Genomic DNA, 21,501 nt, shown 5'->3' with positions numbered 1-21,501 from the left:
TATGCATCTCTACATGGAATTGTATTTTGGGGTTTTAACTTTTTTTTTTTTTTTTCATAATCTTTACAGGAAAATGCCACAGGCACTATCTGATGTATGGAGACATTTCACTGCAGCTAATGTAGAAGGAAAAGCTGTGTACATTTGCAAATACTGTGACAAATCATATGTGAAGAATGCAACAAAGATGCAGAATCATCTGTCCAAGTGCGTTAAGTTACCTCAGCACTCACAACAATCAACCTCTGACAAAAGACCCCCTACTTCAATTCGAGGTGAAAATGATGAATCAGACACCTTATTGATAGCAACAGCTCATGGTCCTCCTGGAATCAGAAGTTTTTTTGACTCAATGGAGGAACGTAGTCAGAAATACTAATGAATGTCTTGCTCAAGCTGTGTATGCAACTAGTTCACCTTTGCTCACAGGCGACGTGTATTGGAAGAGATTTCTGAATGTTCTTCGCCCAGCATACATACACCCCTCCAACCAGACATGCTTTATCTACTCATTTGTAATTAACTAAATCTCCACCCCTCAACCAGTATTCTACAAGAGCACAGACATAAGGGACAACAGACACACCGGTTTCTACATTGCAGATGAGTTGAAGGCAGTCATCAATGACCTTGGACCACAGAAGGTATTTGCACTGGTGACAGACAATGCTGCGAACATGAAGGCTGCTTGGTCTAAAGTGGAGGAGCCCTACCGTCAGATCACACCCATTGGCTGTGCTGCTCATGCATTGAATCTGCTCCTCAAGGACATCATGGCACTGAAAACAATGGATACACTCTACAAGAGAGCCAAGGAAATGGTTAGGTATGTGAAGGGTCATCAAGTTATAGCAGCAATCTACCTCACCAAGTAATGTAAGAAGTATAAGAGCACCACAATGAAGCTGCCCAGCAACACCCGTTAGGGTGGTGTTGTCAATCTCCTGGAGGGGAAGGAGTTTCTCCAAGAAATGTCCATATCAGTCTGCCGACATGGACAGCCCCATCAAGAGGATCCTCCTGGATGATGTATTTTGGGAGAGAGTGGTAAGCAGCCTGAAACTCCTGAAACCAATAGCAGTAGCCTTTGCATGGATTGAAGGAGACAATGCCATCCTGTCTGATGTTCACTCTGCTTGCAGATGTAAGAGAAATCCGTACTGCCCTGCCCATTTCATGGTTGCTCCAAGCAGAGGAAACTGCAGTTCTTAAATGCATCAAAAAGCATGAAGACTTCTGCCTGAAGCCCATTCACCCCGCAGTGTACATGTTGGACCCCAAGTATGCTGGCAAGAGCATCCTGTCTAGTGCAGCGATCAACAAGGCCTATGGTGTCATCACTACCGTGTCTCGCCACCTTGGCCTGGATGAGGGCAAGTTTCTTGGCTGTCTGGCAAAGTACACTCCCAAGCAAGGGCTTTGGGATGGAGATGCAATACAACAGTCGAGCCAGCATATCTCATCAGCCACCTGGTGGAAGTGACTTTGTGGATTTGAGGTTCTTTCCCCAGTTGCCTCCATCCTACAAATCCCACCAACATCAGCTGCCTCAGAGCACAACTGGTCCTTGTTTGGGAACACACACCAAAGCATGCAACAGGCTGACCAATACAAGGGTTGAAAAATTGGTGGCCATCTGGGCAAATTTGTGTTTTTGAGCCTGAAAACGAGCCATCCTCAACAAGGTTGGAAAGTGATAGTGAAGATGCGTCCTCAGTCTGATGTTCAATTGAGGTCCAGGGAGAAGACATGGAAGCCTGAGAGGAAGACAACTAAAGCTTTAGTTTCAAGACTATCATTTTACAGATGTATGATTAAGATGTTTTTGGGTGACGCGATGGATCATTGGGGATTATTCAATATTCCCTTTTGTTCAGTGAAATCATTTGAAGAGTCAACTCATTAAATTAAAGTTCAATTTGTAACTAAATTGTTTTATTTCTATTTGAAGGCTTTAATAATTTGCAATTGTCTACTTATGATAAGGTGAAAGGTTTCTGTCTCCATATGCTATAGTAAATATATCAATGCAAAAAAACATGACGTTTAAATTGTATTAATATTAATTTGCATATTTCTGATAATTCCCACAAAGTTTCCACCACTGAATATTCCCCAAAATGTGCAACCCTACCTCGAGCACCTCAAATTAATCCAAGTATTGACTAACGCATACAACTTGGGGTAACACTTATTTTTTTTTCAAATCTTTACTTGGGTATTCATGCCTCATAGAAGTATTCTACAAATTATATTAAAAAAGAAATGGGAGGAGGAACTTGACATTGAAATAACTGATGAAACATGGTTGAACATATTAGGGACTCAACAAAACTCCACCAACTCAAGGCCATGGAGAGAATTCTGTTGGAAGAATGTTATGCGTTTCTTCATAACACCTAAACTGAAATCAAAACAGACTGGCTCCCTACACCCTTGTTGGAGAGAATGTGGGCTATCAAGGGTGGATCACTCATATCTTTTGGTCCTGCTCTGCAATCAAAACTTACTGGGGAGAAATAAGATCTAACATTGGAAAAATAATGGGATTTGACATAGAACAAACATTCATTTCTTTGTACTTGGGTGAAAAACCTGATAACTTACACAATAGAGAAAAGTACCTGTTGAAGGTCCTACTGGCAGCCAGTAAAAAGGCTATCACTAGGAAATGGCTACAAAAAATGATGTGCGCTGTAACAGCCAGATCCTTTATGTACTTTCTCTGTTCCTCAATAAAAACAAAACAAAAACTTTTGTGTACACACACACGCCTCTTCAAATTAGTGGATTTTGCTATTTCAGCCACAGTTTTGGGAAGGCCCTTTCCTGTTTCAGCATGACAATGCCCCGGTGCACAAAGCGAGGTCCATACAGAAATGCTTTGTAGAGATCGGTGTGGAAGAACTTGACTGGCCTGCACAGCCTGGACCTCAACCCCATCGAACACCTTTGGGATGAATTGGAACGCTGATTGCGAGCCAGGCCTAATCGCCCAACATCCGTGTCCGATCTCACAAATTCTCTTGTGGCTGAATGGAAGCAAGTCCCCACAGCAATGTTCCTACATCTAGTGGAAAGCCTTCACAGTAGAGTGGAGGCTGTTACAGCAGGAAAGTGGGGACTAACTCCATATTAATGTCCATGACTTTGAAATGAGATGTTCGACGAGCAGATGTCTACATACTTTTGTCCATGTGGAGTATTTTGCATCCCTCGTTTACTCAATGTTTTTAATTTATTTTGGCAGTTACCAGTATCTGGCAGCTCGTTATTTACTCAAACAAATAATCTGATGGGCTATGGTCGACAGAAAGGAGCATGCATGTTTAAAAATGTCCGGTCTTTGTTTTGGCCTTCTGAGCAGTTCACTGTTGGAACCTGTTCTTTTTACTCCAGGCGAAATGATACTTGATAGGTAGATCAAAAAAATGATGGTGCGAAGTAAAGACTGTTAGTAGCTGCTAGATGGAGTGTGCAATGTAGTGCAGTGGGGAGGGAACTTGAAGTCATTGGATGACATCTCTGTCTCAGGAACCACATCAACATGTTATTTGTTATTTGCAAAGACGTGCAGAAAATATACATCTGGAATGTATTAGGGCTGGGAATTGCCAGGGACCTCACAATATGATATTACCATACTTAGGTGTCAATACGATATGTATTGCATTTGTCATTATATATTGCGGTTTGATGTTCCAAACATATTCCTCACCATGTGTCTGCTGCAGATGGATGAGAGAGCCATGAGAGAATGTTTTTGTTTTGATCAGTCACGGAAATATAAGTGCAGAAAACAAATTGTCTATTTAAAGATGCACTATGTAGGAATCGCTCCGCCATTTCCTGGTTGGTAAAATTCAACTAGTTTGCCAAATTTCAGTTTGACAGAACAAGCATGTATAGTGTAGAGAATCATCGTACCATCTAAACCACTGTGAAATATGTTTGTATTTTCACTTTGAAGCTGGTGTACAAAACTGAAAGTAAAAGATGCAAAACTTAAGCAAGGGAAACATGGAAATGGCACACACAGAACAGATCTACCTCTTCTTAGACTTGCTTTCAATGATAATGACATCTCTATAACTCACATTTCATTGTGAATTTGGTTGGGGTCGTCCAAAAAGTTACACTACCGTTCAAAAGTTTGGGGTCACTTTGAAATTTTCCATGAAGACATACATGAAATGAGTTGCAAAATAAATAGGAAATATAGTCAAGACATTGACAAGGTTATAAATAATAATTGTCCTTTTAACTTTGCTTTCATCAAAGAATCCTCCATCTGCAGCCATTACAGCCTTGCAGACTTTTGGCATTCTAGTTGTCAATTTGTTGAGGTCATCTCAAGAGATTTCACCCCATGCTTCCTGAAGTACCTCCCACAAGTTGGATTGGATTGAAGAGCACTTCTTACGTACCATACGGTCAAGCTGCTCCCACAACAGCTCAATAGGGTTGAGATCCGGTGACTGTGCTCTCCACTCCATTATAGACAGAATACCAGATGACTACTTCTTCCCTAAATAGTTATTGCATAGTTTGGAGCTGTGCTTTGGGTCATTGTCCTGTTGTAGAAGGAAATTGGCTCCTATTAAGCGCTGGGTATGGCGTTGCAAAATGGAGTGATAGCCTTCCTCCTTCAAGATCCCTTTTACCCTGTACAAATCTCCCACTTTACCACCACCAAAGCACCCCCAGACCATCACATTGCCGCCACCATGCTTGACAGATGGTGTCAAGCTCTCCTCCAGCATCATTGAATTTTTTTCAAAAACGAGGAACTGTATGAGTGACCCCAAATTTTTGAATGGTAGTGTACATATTGTAGTATAAAGTGATGGGGAAAACAAGCTATTCATGGAAAATACTGGAGTTTTGTTGCAGTGGTACAGCCTACTAGCTCAAATAATATTCCGATTTTGACAATATAATATCCCGATTTATGTAACTGTATTGATAGTTACATCACTAGAATGCATATGTCTGTGCTAGACAGCACCTGCTGTCTGTTGTTGAAGACAATACAGTATCAGAATGTGAACCAGCATTACCCCCTCTAGAATGCATATCTTCTGTCAGTGCATTCATAAGCTCTTTTCATGCCTTCATTTCATCCTGATAAACAGTTGTGCAATTTTATTTTAATATCATTGGGTTGCAGTCAGGGGCAGGATTTCCAGAAACAAAGGATTAGCACAAATAGAGCCCCACAATGCTTGCTAACTGATATTTTTTTAAATGCTAACTTTTTTGCACTAATTATTTTGCACTTTTTTTTGCACTAACCTGGGAACCATCTTGATTATAATTCCATTACGTGATACATGTGGAATTGCAAAAAATATATATCCAGGGGATGATAATGGAGCAATATTTCCACTGTTGAGATATATGGAGGGATAAGTGGGGGTAGCCATAACAAAGTAGAATGATTTGACAGCTGCTAAAGGCCTGCATAGTTCTGTGTCCCTGTGCTTTCAGTTACAGTAGGGGTCTTGTACTAACAAATACCAGAGGCTTGTTCAGGAGGATGCTACAAGACGTTCAGACAGAAATAGGAACGTGTAACATTTCATTTGCCGTTTTTCATGTGTAGTAAAACTGTAATTACTCTAACATTGTATTAACATTTTGTTATTGGTGATTTTGTAATTGCTTTGTATAGTAACTTGGTGTTTTTGTGGAATAAGCACTGATTGCCATTTTGTTGTAGTTTCTTTCTCTAAATGTTGCTCTCACTCTACCTTGATACATTCTTAAGTGCTGCAAATATTATTTGCTCGATTTGAACGAGGATGCATTTTCTTCCTTGTCCGTTTCTTTTAACCTCCCAATAGGTAAACAGTGCTGGCTGAAACCTTCCCCAGCACTATACTGCTCCTGATTTGAGTGAAGGGGACCAGAGTGACGCCTCCTTCTGTGGGACCACCTCATCGGACAGAACCCCTCCCCCCATTCCTCCACGGGCCACCATGGGTGAAGTAGTCATTGTGAAGGAGGGATGGCTTCACAAACGAGGTAATACCTGTACCCTCAATCTCCACCACCCTCTTACCTAAGGCTTTGGAAATCACACAATCTTCCATTGATGTTGCCTCTGTCCTGCTATGAAATAAGTGTAGATTTTGTAGTTGCTTTTTCTGGTTATGTTTGCATGCTTTTCAATTAGCCAACCTGTTTTCTCTTGAGATAAAAGGGCAGATAGTCGTCCCTGTATCACACGTTTCTGAGATTGCTTCCTGTTTCAGCTCCATTCACCGATAACCAGGTCTACAATGCAAGTGATGCAGTGTTTACGGTCTATAAGAATGTTTATGGCCCCTATGAATGTTTATGGTCCATAAAAATATGGTTCCTGACACCTAAGGCCTGTGAATACATCCTCATAACAAAACCTGTTAGTGTGCACACTAGTAGAGGTTATATCAGGGCATTTGTAAAAGCTGATGATAAATGTTTTGTGTAGAACATTTGCCAATTTCTGGGGGGGAACACACATCCATTTAACTTTAAAGCTGTGTTTTTCAACCTTTCTCTTGTTTTGGATTAGTCTGTGTGCAGATTGAACTCTGGGTCTCTGCTGTGACCCAGGCCATTCCATGTGCATATTTTCCGGTCCCGTCTGGAATTGGCGTGTTTTCCACTCGCACCTGCTTCACCTTTGACCCTTTCCGTGTTCTATAAACAAAGAAATAGACACCCCCCCCCACTGTATTAACTGTTGCCAGCGTATGCTAGGGCTGGGCGATATGGCCAAAATATTATCACGGTATTTAAAAGAAATTGGATGGTTGGATGCAATTTTTTTTTTTTATAATAATAATAAAAGTTCTACATTTGCTTTATGAGTAGTGAATGATCCGAGTGGCAACACATCCATTCTAAGTGATTTCAATGAGTCTTTCTCCATTTTGATTGTTTTATACTGTTCAATTCAACCAAAACAAATTTCAGCACTTTCATAATTTCTGCATTTCCTGCACTCATTTGCGGTGGTGGAAAAAGTACCCAACTGTCTTGAGTAAAAGTAAAGATACATTAATAGAAAATTACTCAAGTAAAAGTTAGTCACCCAGTAAAATACTACTTGAGTAAAAGTATTTGGTTTTAAATATACTTAAGTATCGAAAGTAAATGTAATTGATAAAATGTAATTAAGTATCAAAGGTAAGTGTAAATAATTTCAAATTCCTTAAGCAAACCATTTTTTTATTTACAGATAGCCAGGGGCACACCAATAATTTATAAACAAAGCATTTGTGTTTAGTGAGTCCTCCAGATCAGAGGCAGTAGATGACCAGGGATGTTCTCTTGAAAAGTGTGTGAATTTGATCGTTTTACTGTCCTGCTAAGCATTCAAAATGTAACGAGTACTTTTGGGTGTCAGGGAAAATGCATGGAGTAAAAAGTACAGTATTTTCTTTAGGAATGTAGTGAAGTAAAAGTAGTCAAAAGTAAAGTACAGATACCAAAAAAACAACTTAAGTAGTACTTCAAAGTATTTTTTACTTAAGTACTTTACACCACTGCTCAATTGAGAATTTCCATACTGCCATGTAGGGCTGCATGATATGGGCAAATCATCTAGGACTTATTTTTAACCAAATGTTGCAATTGCGATTTGACTTTCTAATTAGAGCAAAACTGTTGGAATCATGGAAATAGAATGACTAGTCTAATTCTGTAAGAATATAATAGTGGGCACATTGAATACAGTGTTTGAAATGACAACGAATTAAAATGCCAGGGAGGAGTTATTGTGACAGGGTAGGAACTAGTGTTTCCTATGGGACCCTTTAAGCTTTGGCTACATTGCATGTTGTTTTCTCGTAGCTACTTCATGTATCTAACATTCTTGCTTTGCATATTCCTCTTTGATTTAGAAGATGCTGATTTATGTCTACACCATCACTGGTATTATCAGGCTGTATTAGCTAGCTACGTTTGCGCTTACTCAGTACATTTATTAGCTAGCTAGCTATTAGCATTAGCGGCTAACAATTAGTATCTCACAAGATTTAGGGCAACTTGCTAAGAAAAGACATACTAGCTGTTTGCTGATGTAAGAAACACGAACTAATAGTGTCATTATAGAACGCTAGTGGATTTATATTAAGAAGCAAAGTGAAAACGGCATCGTCGTCAACATTGTTGCATGTGCTGCATTAACCATGCAGACTGAACGTAAGTGTCTCGTGGTTGAGGAACATCAAATGCGCTCCTTGAGTGACAGGGGGCGTGGCTAGGTCTGTGTGGAACGTGGCACGGAGAGAGATGACTCAAGTAGCGACATTTTTTTTTGACATTACACATGGCGTATCACATTCAACAAACCAAACATTCAAATACCGGTATAGAAAGTAAAGTAAAAACCCAAACCGGTCCCTGCATCAATAAAAATACGGTATACCACCCAGCCCTAGCGTACGCCGTTACGCCTCAACACAGCTTTAGCCACGGGGACGACCAGATTGCAACAATGAAAAACGATGATTTTCACACATGAAATCTTATATGATAGCCTATACTGGATATAATATATTTTACGGACTCTCCAATATGGTATTTTCTAGCAAATGGTGTTATTGGGTTGTGTACAACACCCAACTCAACCAGAGGCCAACTTTCTAGAAAAGCCAGGAGATGCAATGGAGCAGGGTTTAGGGTGTGGCTGAGGATGGCAGCAGCAAGACACCTACTACACAAACTGTGGAAATTGGACGGTCGGAGTTTGCAAGGCCATTGGGTTTTTACTGGAGAGTCCTACCCCCTCCCTCCCTCCAGCCTTGGCCAGTCAGACAGTGTAGCACCGTGGCTAGGAGTTTGGGGGTCATCTCAGTTCAGCTATGCAGACAGACCCCACCCAGAATGGCTCTGGGCCCTGATCAAAAGGAAGGCAGCCAGCGCTGGATTCACGCCGCTTAATGTGGCGGGGAGCCTGTTTTGTCCACAAGGGATTTGGAGATGTTTTCTCTTGACGTGACCATGGTGACATCACCCACAGGAAACTATGAAGGCTGCAGAGTGGTTCTGTCGGGCACTTTCTGCTCAGGGTGGATTTTGCCCACCTGTCACTCAAACATCCTATAACAAATTTAGTTTAGCAGCAGTGTTTCCCCTAGGATTTTTTTCAACAGTGGTGGCAAAGGAAGCGTAGGGGGAGTGGTAATGGGTGTGTCCAATAGCACAGCCTCCAACCGAAAGTTTAGTGGCCCCCTTGGCCGCAGAGACTAAATGTAGCTGTTTTAAAGTGAATTACTTGAAATTCTACTAAGCCTGACCCATTTTAGTCGACTGGTGGATTGTTTGGTAGATAGGCTGTTGGTCGACCGAGATTTCTTTAGTCGAGCAGTAGCAATAAAAATAATCATGGCGTACAAGACGCATGTCTGAGTGGACTGATCCATGGGGATGGCACAGTCCATCAGTCAGACATTTGCTACTGAAATTGTATGTGGTTATATTAAGAACAATGTTGCATCACAAAAAAATGTATTTTACAAATGGGTTTTCTTCCTCGTTGGATAGTGGTTGCTGTCTGCGGTTCTGAAACACATCAGTGCGCTGTTGAATTGGTGCCTTTTCATAGACCATGTTGCCATGTGCATAATAGCGAAGTTAACCAGCATATTGGTGTTGAGAACAATGGGGCGGAGGCAGCAGCGGAGATGAGAGAACAGCCCTTGCCTTAATTGTTGAGTAAAAGTGAGGAGGGAGAGAGAGGGGAAACCCCAACTTAATTTGGTCTTTAATCAATAGCTTAACTGTTTAAATGTGCTTGGCTTTATAAATCATATCTACAGAAATGACACATCCTGTTGCCTGTTCGAGTATTTGTTCAACAGAACAGCCTATTGATTCCATGAGCACCAGGCCTCATGTAACCAAAACAAGTACACACATTCTGCTGTTTTTAATCTTTGATATGCTGAAATAAAGGCTTCACACTTTTTTTTCTCATTAGACCAGCCTCTGGTATTATTTATAACTTATTTAATGTCTACACTGTTCCAAACGGTCAAATTATACATATATATATATATATATATATATATATATATATATATATATATATATATATATATATATATATATATATAAAATAATAATAATGCCACTTTTTCCTTGATCTCGTTATTATTATTATTATAATAAGTAATGTCATTAGTAGGCTTAGTATAGCAGCCTTGTATAACCACCATTGAGCTGTATGCTTAACCTCTCTAGGGGAGGTGGGATGAACCACACTATTCAACAGCCAGTGACAAATCAGAGCGCCAAATTTCAAACCACAAAATGTCATAATTCAAAGTAAAAGGACTATTTTACACCATTTTATAGATGCACTACTCCTGAATCGAACCACATTGTCCGATTTTCCAAAAGGCTTTACAGCGAAAGCAAAACATTAGATTATGCTAGGAGAGTACATAGACACAAAAAAACACACAGCCATTTCCAAGCAACTAGCATGCATCACAAATACCCAAAACACCGCTAAATGCAGCACTAACCTTTGATCTTCATCAGATGACACTCCTAGGACATTATGTTATACAATACATGCATGTTTTGTTCAATCAAGTTCATATTTATATCAAAAACCAGCTTTTTACATTAGCATGTGATGTTCAGAACTAGCATACCCACTGAAAACCTCCCGTGAATTTACTAAATTACTCACGATAAATGTTGACAAAATACATAATTATTTTAAGAATTATAGATACAGAACTCCTTTATGCAATCGCTATGTCCGATTTTAAAATAGCTTTTCGGCGAAAGCACATTTTGCAATATTCTGAGTACATAGCTCGGCCATCACGGCTAGCTAATTTGACACCCACCAAGTTTGGGACAACCTAAACTCAGAATTACTATTAGAAAAATTGTATTACCTTTGCTGTTCTTAGTCAGAATGCACTCCCAGGACTTCTACTTCAACAACAAATGTTTTGGTTCCAAATAATCCATAGTTATATCCAAATACCGCCGTTTTGTTCGTGCGTTCAGGTCACTATCCGAAGGGTAACGTGCGAGCGCATTTCGTGACAAAAAATGTCAAAATATTCCATTACCGTACTTAGAAGCATGTCAAACGCTGTTTAAAATCAATTTTTATGCTAGTTTTCTCGTAAAATAGAGATAATATTCCAACCGGGCAACGTTGTATTCATTCAAAGACTGAAAGAAAAAAATGGAGAAGTCTCGTGAACGCGCATCTCCAGTCTCACTGTCCCCAGGCTGACCACTTTCTGGCGGCTTTAGAGAGCCAATGGAAGCCTTAGAAAGTGTTACGTTACAGCATAGATGCTGTAATGTCGATAGAGATGCAACAGAAGGACAACAAATTGTCAGACAGGGCACTTCCTGCATGGAATCTTCTCAGGTTTTGGCCTGCCATATGAGTTCTGTTATACTCACAGACACCATTTAAACAGTTTTAGAAACTTTAGTGTTTTCTATCCAAATCTACTAATTATATGCATATTCTAGTTTCTGGGCAGGAGTAGTAACAAGATTAAATCAGGTACGTTTTTTTTATCCGGCTGTGAAAATACTGCCCCCTATACCACAACAGGTTAAGAGCGCATCCTGTTTAGTCTTAATACCGTAACTAACTTCGGCCTATATTTCAATTCTTAAATAGGCTACTGTATCAATCAATCATTTATTCGTTAATGTCATCACACAGCAAATTAGTAATTTATGATTTGAAATGCAATAAAGCATTTTAGTTATGTAAAAGGGATGGTTGAATAATTAGTGTAAACAATAAATAGGCCTAAATCGTTCCATTTCTCTAATTTGCTTAACGAATGAATGCGACTGTTTAGTCTTTGCTGTAATAAAGGCTTTGCAACAAGAAAACGTACTTTGTTCCAAATGGTCAGAAAACGTATATTGTAATCTAACAGCACCTGTTTGGCACACATAATATGCACGCAGCGCTTGCCCCTTTTTCTTGATCACCAGTATTTTCCACAACTAGTCATTCACTCCACACATCTGACTTCCCCTTTACCTCCTGAGCAAACAGTAAATATTGCCCCGTTTTGAAGTTTGTCACGTCCTCTAAATCCATTTTGCTGTCGTTACGCTGGTCAGAGTTTATGACCAATTTATCGATGTGATTATGATATGTTATAGATCAGGCGCTATTGGTCACATGCAGAGAGAGCAAGGCTTGAGGAAATAGGTAATTTTATTTCTGAACAAATGAGGGATTTTGGTAAGAACTTTTCAGTCAGACTTGGTTGTAATTATTTTGCAGTGTTGATGTTCTGTAGTGGTCGTTGCAGCAGGCAGGAGAGGGAGACGACAGGTGCTAGTCAGTCACTCGCTGTTTATTTATTTTTTTACACAGCGCAGCAAGTCTAAGCCAGGCCCAGCGCAATCAAATCAATTGCGGTCAAACTCCCTCTAGTCATTTGTCTTAATTATTTAATCAAAACAGTTTGCTTAAAGGATCAGACAAGCTCAGTGCATATAAACTGAGCAAAAAAAGATAAGTCCCTTTTTCAGGACCCTGACTTTCAAAGTTAATTTGTAAAAATCCAAATAACTTTACAGATCTTCATTGCAAAGGGTTTAAACACTGTTTCCCATGCTTGTTCAATGAACCATAAACAATTAATAAACATGCACCTGTGGAACTGTCGTTAAGACACTAACAGCTTAGACGGTAGGCAATTAAGGTCACAGTTATGATAACTTAGGACACTAAAGAGGCCTTTCTACTGACTCTGAAAAACACCAAAAAGATGCCCAGGGTCATCTGCGAGAACATGCCTTAGGCATGCTGCAAGAAGGCATGACGACTGCAGATGTGGCCAGGGCAATAAATTGCAACATCCGTACTGTGAGACGCCTAAGACAGCGCTACAGGGTGACAGGACGGACAGCTGATTGTCCTCGCAGTGGCAGACCACGTGTAACAACACCTGCACAGGATCTGAACATCACACCTGCGGGACAGGTACAGGATGGCAATAACAACTGCCCGGGTTACACCAGGAATGCACAATCCCTCCATCAGTGCTCCAACTGTCCACGAGAGGCTGGACTGAGGGCTTGTAGGCCTGTTGTAAGGCAGGTCCTCACCAGACATCACCGGCAACAACGTCACCTATGGGCACAAACCCACTGTCGCTGGACCAGGCAGGACTGGCAAAAAGTGCTCTTCACTGACTAGTCACAGTTTTGTCTCACCGGGGGGTGATGGTCTGATTCGTGTTTATCATTAAAGGACTGGGCGTTACACCGAGGCCTGTACTCTGGGGCGGGATCGATTTGGAGGTGGAGGGTCCGTCATGGTCTGGGACGGTGTGTCACAGCATCATCGGACTGAGCTTATTGTCATTGCAGGCAATCTCCACGCTGTGCGTTACAGGGAAGACATCCTCTTCCCTCATGTGGTACCCTTCCTGCAGGCTCATCCTGACATGACCCTCCAGCATGACAATGCCACCAGCCATACTGCTCGTTCTGTACGTGATTTCCTGCAAGACAGGAATGTCAGTGTTCTGCCGTGGCCAGCGAAAAGTCCGGATCGCAATCCCATTGAGCAAGTCTGGGACCTATTGGATCGGAGGGTGAGGGCTAGGGCCATTCCCCCCAGAAATGTCCGGAAACTTGCAGGTGCCTTGGTGGAAGAGTGAGGTAACATCTCACAGCAAGAACTGGCAAATCTGGTGCAGTCCATGAGGAGGAGATGCACTGCAGTACTTAATGCAGCTGGTGGCCACACCAGATACTGACTTGAGTTTGACCCCCCCCCCCCCCCCCCTGTTCAGGGACACATTATTCAATTTCTATCAGTCACATGTCTGTGGAACTTGTTCAGTTTGTCTGTTTAAATTTTATGTTCGTACATTTTGCTGAAAATAAACGCAGTTGACAGTGAGGACGCTTTTTTTTGTTGCTAAGTTTAGTTGATTAAAAACACAGGATGTGTCTATATATGGAGAAATTAAAAAAAATTGACCAATCGATTGGTCCAAAGAAAAGACTATTCGACCAAGATTTTTTTTTTTTTGCAGGGGACAGCCTTAATTCTACACATTTTGGCATGAGGTGGAGAGGAAGTTGTACAGTTTTTTTTTTAAAGCTTTACTGTACAAAAATATAAACTCAAGATTTTACTTAGTTACAGTTCATAAGGAAATCAGTCAATTGAAATAAATAAATTGAGAACTAATCTATGGATTTGACATGAATACAGATCTACATATGTTGGTCACAGATACTGTAACTTTTTTAAAAGGCAGGGGCATGGATAGGGCTGTTACGGTGACTGTTACTGCCACACTGGCAGTCACGGGTCATGAAGGCAGTCAAATTCCACGTGGCTGTTTTATCACGGTAATTGGGCTTCTCCAAGCTCTGATGCTGCTGATGGTCATTTGTAGCGTAAACGTGCTAACTGCCTGGTATTCAGCACTTCATTGTTCCTCTAATCACTGACATCAATGCAAATGCAAATCAAACATTTCACGAGTGCTCATGTTGCGGAACATTTCTATAGGCTATGCAATTGCGTGAGAACATTTGATGGCCATCAGCTTTCTATAGGCTAGGCCTGTTACATTTTATTCATCAACTTTCCTAATATTGTGTCGCTTTAACACAGGAACATAGCCTACCTGGTTGGCGTGGAAAAATTAACCATGGGAAAAAGCGTCCTCCATTTTTCTATTTAAGTGCGTAGTTTACATGCATTTTTTTTGCCCATGCCCCTGTTCTGAGAAGGATGCATAATGGTCCATTCTAAATCTCAACTCATTTCACACATTAGTATATGTAAAGACAACATTAAATTAAGAATAGTCTGATGGGTGACAATATTAGCCTATTGCTTGTGAATTGTATTATCAATTAAGGCATGAAACAGAGCATACCTTATTTATTGAGACTTTCACATTTATCGCATCCCACAACTGTCCAAGGTGTTTGGATTATTTATTTATTGCACAGAAGGACAAGTTGACCAGTAGAATAGGTCAAATTTTGCACTATGGGGGATAGTAGATTGACATAGGCTAGTGCTTTTGCTGTTTGTTAAGCCTACTCAACTTGTTGGCTGACACAAAGTAGGCTAAATGTGGACAGTTCTAACATCTTTAATATGCGCCTCGGGATTCGATAATGGGGGACGTGCGCAGTTGCATTGCAACGTGTCGGTCTTCATTCACTTGTAGCCTACTACTTAGCTAAAATGACTAAAGGACCCGATCATGTAGCGGGCATTGGCTACATGTGAGAGAGCCATGTGAGTGAGAGGTGCTTCGGAGCATGGCAGCCGGGAATTATAATTAGCCTATTATATTCCATTCAAGGACACAACGGCCACTTTGGCCTCAAAAGGCATGGATTTTTGGGAAAGGTGGGGCGCTTCGACAACATCCGGTGAAATTGCAGAGCGCGAAATTCAAAATACAAAAATCGTAATATTAAACATTCATGAAAATAATTAGTGTCATACATCATTTAAAAGCATAACGTCTTGTTAATCCAGCCACTCTGTCAGATTTCAAAAAGGCTTTATGGCGAAAGCATACCATGCGATTTATCTGAGGACAGTGCCCCGCATACAAAAGCATTAACATTTTCCAAACCAGCAGAGGCGTCACAAAAGTCAGAAATAGCGATAAAATAAATCACTTAACTTGGAAGATATTCCTCTGTTTTCAATCCCAAGGGTCCCAGCTACATAACAAATGGTTGTTTTGTTCGGTAAAGTCCTTTATATCCCAAAAAAGTCTGTTTAGTTGGCGCGTTTGATTCAGTAATCCACCCGTTCCACTAGTTCAACATGTATACAAAGGAATCCCAAAAGTTACCAATAAACCTTGTCCAAACAAGTCAAACAACATTTCTAATCAATCCTCAGGTACCCTAAAATGTAAATAAATGATAAAAATGTAAGACTGAATGTAGTATGTTTAATACCGGAGATAAATAACGAGGTGTGTGTCCTCATCCACGTGTGCCACAAGACTACAGTCAAAATGAGAGCCACCTTGAAAAACTACAACTAGTAATTCATTTTTCAAAAAACAAGCCTGAAACCCTTTCTAAAGACTTGACATCTAGTGGAAGCCATAGGAACTGCAATCTGGGAGGATTTCCTTTGAATTCCCCATAGACAAGCATTTCAATGGGTGGTGACCTAAAATAAAAATTCCGGATGGATTCTTCTTCGATTTTCGCCTGCCATATCAGTTCTGTTATACTCGGACATTATTTTAACAGTTTTAGAAACTTGTGTTTCCTATCCAATACTACCAATTATATGCATATCCTAGCTTCTGGGCCTGAGTAACAGTTTACTTTGGGCACGTCAGTCATCCGAACTTCCGAATACTGCCCCCTAGCCTTAAGAAGTTAAGGGGCATTACGGCCACACGAGGGGGATGCACCGGGAAATTCGAGGCTTGGCGAGAATATCAAATTGGGAATGAGACTGAAGTGTGTGCAGCTTGTGACTTTTTTTCAAATCGTCATTAGTCCCATCATGCATGTATAAAAAATCTAAACATTTATAGCCCAACGTTTATCACAACTAAAGTTGCATAAAAAACTATAAATTAAGTATATAGGACCAGTTTCTTTGTTAACCGCTCAACAAATAGCCGCACGTGAAGCCAGGAGATGCTAAACATGTTTTATGCTAATTAACGGTCAATTACCGTGAGACCAGCAGTTATTTACTTGACAATCACCGGCTGACAATTTCATGACCGCCCTAGGCGTGGATCAGAAAACCAGTCAGTATCTGCTGTGGCCACCATTTGCCCCATGCAGCATGGCACCTCCATCGCATAGAGCTAATCAGGCTGTTGATTGTGGAATGTTGTCCCACTCCTCTTCAATGGCTGTGCGAAGTTGCTAGATATTAACGGGAACTGGAACATGCTGTCGTGCGTGCCGGTCCCGAGCATCCCAAACATGCTCAATGGGTGACATGTCTGAGTATGCAGGCCATGGAAGAACTGGTACATTTTCAGCTTCCAGGAATTGTGTACAGATCCTTGCGGCATGGGGCCATGCATTATCATGCTGAAACATGAAGGGATGGCAGTGGATGAATGGCACAACAATGAGCCTCAGGAACTTGTCAATGTATATGTCTGCATTCAAATTGCCATCAATAAAATGCAATTGTGTTTGTTGTCTGTAGCTTATGCCTGCCCATAACCCCACCGCCACCATGGGACACTCTGTTCACAACGTTGACATCAGCAAACCTGCTCGCCCACACGGTGCCATACACGTTTTCAGCAGGTGCGAGGCCGGTTGGACGTACTGCCGAATTCTCTAAAACGGTGGCTTATGGTAGAGAAATTAACATTAAATTCTCTGGCAACAGATCTGGTGGACATTCCTGCAGTCAGCATGCCAATTGCACTCTCTGAACTTGAGGCATCTGTGGCATTGTTGTGACAAAACGGCACATTTTATAGTGCTCTTTTATTGTCAGCACAAGGTGCACCTGTGTAATGATCATGTTTAATCAGCTTTTTGATATGCCACACCTGTCAGGTGGCTGGATTATCCTGGAAAAGTAGAAATGCTCAACGGGGATGTAAAAAATAATAATTGTGCACCAAATTTGCGAGACATTAGCTTTATGTGCATATTGGCAAATTTATGGGATATTTTATTTCATCTCCTGAAACATGGGACTAACACCTTTATATTTTTGATAAGTGTAGTTTCCTGCAATTCTACATATTTTGCCATGGCTTGTGCAGTGTTCTTATGCTATCTGAGTGACTCAAATATTATGGCAAAATCAATGGGGGGCCCATAAAATTGGGAATTTTATTCTCCCTGACTGGCTACTTTTTTTATTTTGGTTGTTAGTTCTCAAATATGATCTTATAATTGGATAGCTACGTTATCTTTTCTATATACTTTCTGGTTTTAGTAGTTTTAAGTTGACACTGAAAACCTTTTCCCATCTCTTGAATATCATTTTCAAAAAATTATACAGTATCAGTCAAAAGTTTGGACACCTACTCATTCCAGGGTTTTTCTTTATTTGTACTATTTTCTACATTGTACAATAGTGAAGACATCACAATGATGAAATAACACATGGAATCATGTAACACTTGGCATTCTCTCAACCAGCTTCATGAGGTAGTCACCTGGAATGTGTTTCAATTAACAGGTGTGCCTTCAGTGAATTTGTGGAATTTCTTTCCTCCTCGTATTTGAACCAATCAGTTGTGTTGTGACAAGGTAGGGTTGGAATACAGAAGATATCACTATTTGGTAAAAGACCAAGTCCATATTATTGCAAGAACAGCTCAAATAAGCAAAGCAAAACTTTACTTTAAGACATGAAGGTTGGTAAATCCGGAATATTTCAACAACTTTAAAAGTTTCTTCAAGTGCAGTTGCAAAAACCATAAAGCGCTATGATGTAACCGGCTCTCATGAAGACCACAACAGGAAAGGAAGACCCAGAGGTACCTCTAATGAACTTATACTCTGAAGTAGAGTTAACTGCACCTCATATTGCAGCCCAAATAAATACTTCAGAGTTCAAGTTAGACACCTCAACATCAACTGTTTAGAGGAGACTGCGTGAATCAGGCTTCCATGATAGAATTGCTGCAAAGAAACCACTACTAAAGGACACCAATAAGAAAGACCTGTTTTGGCCAAGAAACACAAGCAATGGACATTAGACTGGTGGAAATCTGTCCTTTTGGTTCAACCGCGGTGTCCTTGTGTCTTGCTTCCATTAAATAGAGGGCTGTATTTTAGCGTGAGGCGAGTTAAGTACACAAGATTTACTGGATGGTATTCAAAGGTGTTCTCTTATGGGATTGGTTCCATCACCGCAGACAGAGCGTGGACTTTCCCACTATTCCAGGGATAATCAAAGCCACGGATGGCTGCTTGGATGACCTCCCTGTGATTCTTTTCACGTTGAAACACAGCAGGGGCCTGAGCCAAGGAGTTAGTCACCCACTGGAAAAGCCTGCTCTGAGGGAAAAACATCTGGATTCCCTGGAACGCATCCACCTTTCCCTTTAGCCAATCTCTCAACATGGCTAGGAGTCCTCCGATTCCAATCAAATGAGTCATACAAGATGAAGGAGGAACAAGATGGTTTGGATGTGACTCAAATCACCACTAGAAAGACATTCTTAAATCCCACCTTCAACATAAATTCTGTTTTAGTATCCTGGCAGCTGGTTTGTCCCTGACATGGGACTAGCCTCGTGGTTAGTCGAAGTAGCCACACCCATGTTGTAGGCAGCAGACCACACCGTTTAGCCTGCAGCTGTGTGGCTTGCGATGGTGTGCCACTCTTGCCTGATCAAAGCATTCCATTTGTGAATGTTGCAGAGATGGATACACCAGGATCTGTCTGTAGAGATTGGCAGTTAGTTGGGGGAGGGTGGCCATGGTTGTCAGCCAGGCCATCCAGTACCTTCCTTACCAAAAACCTCAGACCCAGTGTGGTTGAACACACTGGAGTGAGTTGAGGAATCTTGAGGAGTGGTTGTAAGGCTGAGACGTACTTGTGGTGTTGGCTCCTCTCAACACTTACATGTGGATGAGAAATGTTTGAGTTATCAAATGTACACGTACAGAACTTACTGTACCACCTTGTGTTAACAAGACCTAGCATAAGGCTCATAGATGCTTGCAAATGGGACCACTGACCAGAAGACTACTGGACCACTGTTGCCTGTGCTTGTGATTGAATGGAAAAGGCCAGAGACAGCTGACATCTGACTGCCGTTTTGACCCACTTGTCTTAGTCTAGACAGGAAGTGTGCGGGTCTACCCTCATTCATTCTGCTCACAAGCAATTTTCATGCAATACTCTTTTCAGAGTGATATTAACAAAGTGTAAGCACACTATGCATATATAGATGATTGATTGCTTTGCAAATAAAGGTACTTGTTTAAGTTGCTTCTTTTGTAGCTATCTACATGCATACACCGCAATAGTTTACATGTGTTCGACTCCTCTTTTAGAAGAGACTACCTAAGACAACCAAACGGGCGGGAGGAGGAAGTGGATTCTTATTATAAGCCACACACAGTTCCTTTTGAAACCACATCCTCCTCCTAACCCAGACTGCAATGGCATCTCTTATCTGCCCTGTCACTGTACCACCAGGCTTAGCCACTGACTTCCTGCCTGCTTGGGTAGCTATAAATGATTTATTCATTATTAGTTTTAATCTCAATTGTTTACTGGGTCTCTCTCCTTTTACCTCGAATGCACTGATCTGCCAATAGGGTGGAGGCAGATTTATGTAGTGTTGCAAAGGGAGAGAATATTACTGCTAACAGTAATTTTATCACATGACATTTAGTGGCCTTTTGGGTACTTCAGATAATCACGTGTCTATCTCTGGCCCTCTGTGTGGCCTTATCCACATGTAAAATTATCAAATAAGAGTTAAAAAATAGAATGACAAAGCTGTAAAACATGATCCTAAATATAAATCATCAACTTAGTGAATATCATTGCTGTTTTAATATGAGGGTTTCAGCATGAAATACATTTTTTTTAAACAAAGTGTAATTGTAAATGTTTTGGTGCCAAACTGGTGGCAATTGTGAAAAGGTAAATGGTTGGAAGAGTTGCAGAGTTAATTGAAAATAATGCTATTGTTTATTCGATGCTTTTTAAATTCTCTTGAATCATATGTTCGATCCATTAGAAACTCATGGACACAGGTGTAAACAAATTAATATTATATATGAATACATTTTTATAAAAGTTCAAATATAAATGACCAGAGTTGCATAAATTACCAGTTCATTACCGAAAGTTTTGGTAACTTTTGGTAAATTACCGGAAGTTTAGGCCTACGTGTTTGTAAGATATGGGTTTGAGATGAGCGTCATTGGTAAGTGAGTTTAGACGGGAACCATGCAACAACACTTAATATACAGAGATGGATTGTCTTTATAGACAGGTTGGTTGTTAAAATAAAATGACACGTGCGCAACTGAGGCAAAACAGACTGGGTTGGCTTGAATTGTTGACAACATGTAAACTATATTTTGTCGACAGTGTTTATTGAAAACATTAATACATTTGCACAATGTCTCTCAAATACATCGTTACAGTTGTTGGTTAGCTAGCGAATTTTAGCCATATTAGCATCGATATGACTTCAGTCAAAAAGATACGAACTGAAATAAGCCACGTACGACATGGCAGCTGCATGTCATTGTTGCTAGCTGTTCAAAAACACAACACACGGACTTCTGCTCCATTGAAGCGTGGGCATCAGATTCGTGATATTGTCAGCTAACCACTCCGGCAACAGCTTCTTAATTAGCTCACTCTTTGCCCTAGGAGCATCATGTGCACCTGCAGCTGTGTGAAACCATCCATCTCCATGCCACACGCATCATTTTATGAAATTAAATTGGCTCGTGTACAGTATATTAGTTTAGTATTTTATCACACGCGTACCGCGTAGAGCCTTTGAGTGGAAACTG

The 21,501-nt window shown here is 40.7% G+C and overlaps 1 protein-coding gene across 3 annotated transcripts in view; it reads left to right on the top strand.

Annotated features, from left to right (window-relative positions):
• The window catches only part of LOC115191758 (RAC-alpha serine/threonine-protein kinase), a 68,659-nt gene that overhangs the window by 31,229 nt on the left and 15,929 nt on the right, over nucleotides 1-21,501 (top strand). For all 3 annotated transcript variants that reach the window (XM_029749665.1, XM_029749656.1, XM_029749672.1), the window contains exon 2: nucleotides 5,847-6,027. In XM_029749665.1, the coding sequence (XP_029605525.1) occupies nucleotides 5,982-6,027 (46 nt within the window). In that variant the 5' untranslated portion in view covers nucleotides 5,847-5,981. The remainder of the gene's footprint in view (nucleotides 1-5,846; nucleotides 6,028-21,501) is intronic.

This window comes from Salmo trutta, chromosome 1 (genome assembly GCF_901001165.1).
Source record: "Salmo trutta chromosome 1, fSalTru1.1, whole genome shotgun sequence".
NCBI classification, from domain to species: Eukaryota; Metazoa; Chordata; class Actinopteri; order Salmoniformes; family Salmonidae; genus Salmo; species Salmo trutta.
This window is presented reverse-complemented; position numbering and strand designations above follow the sequence as displayed.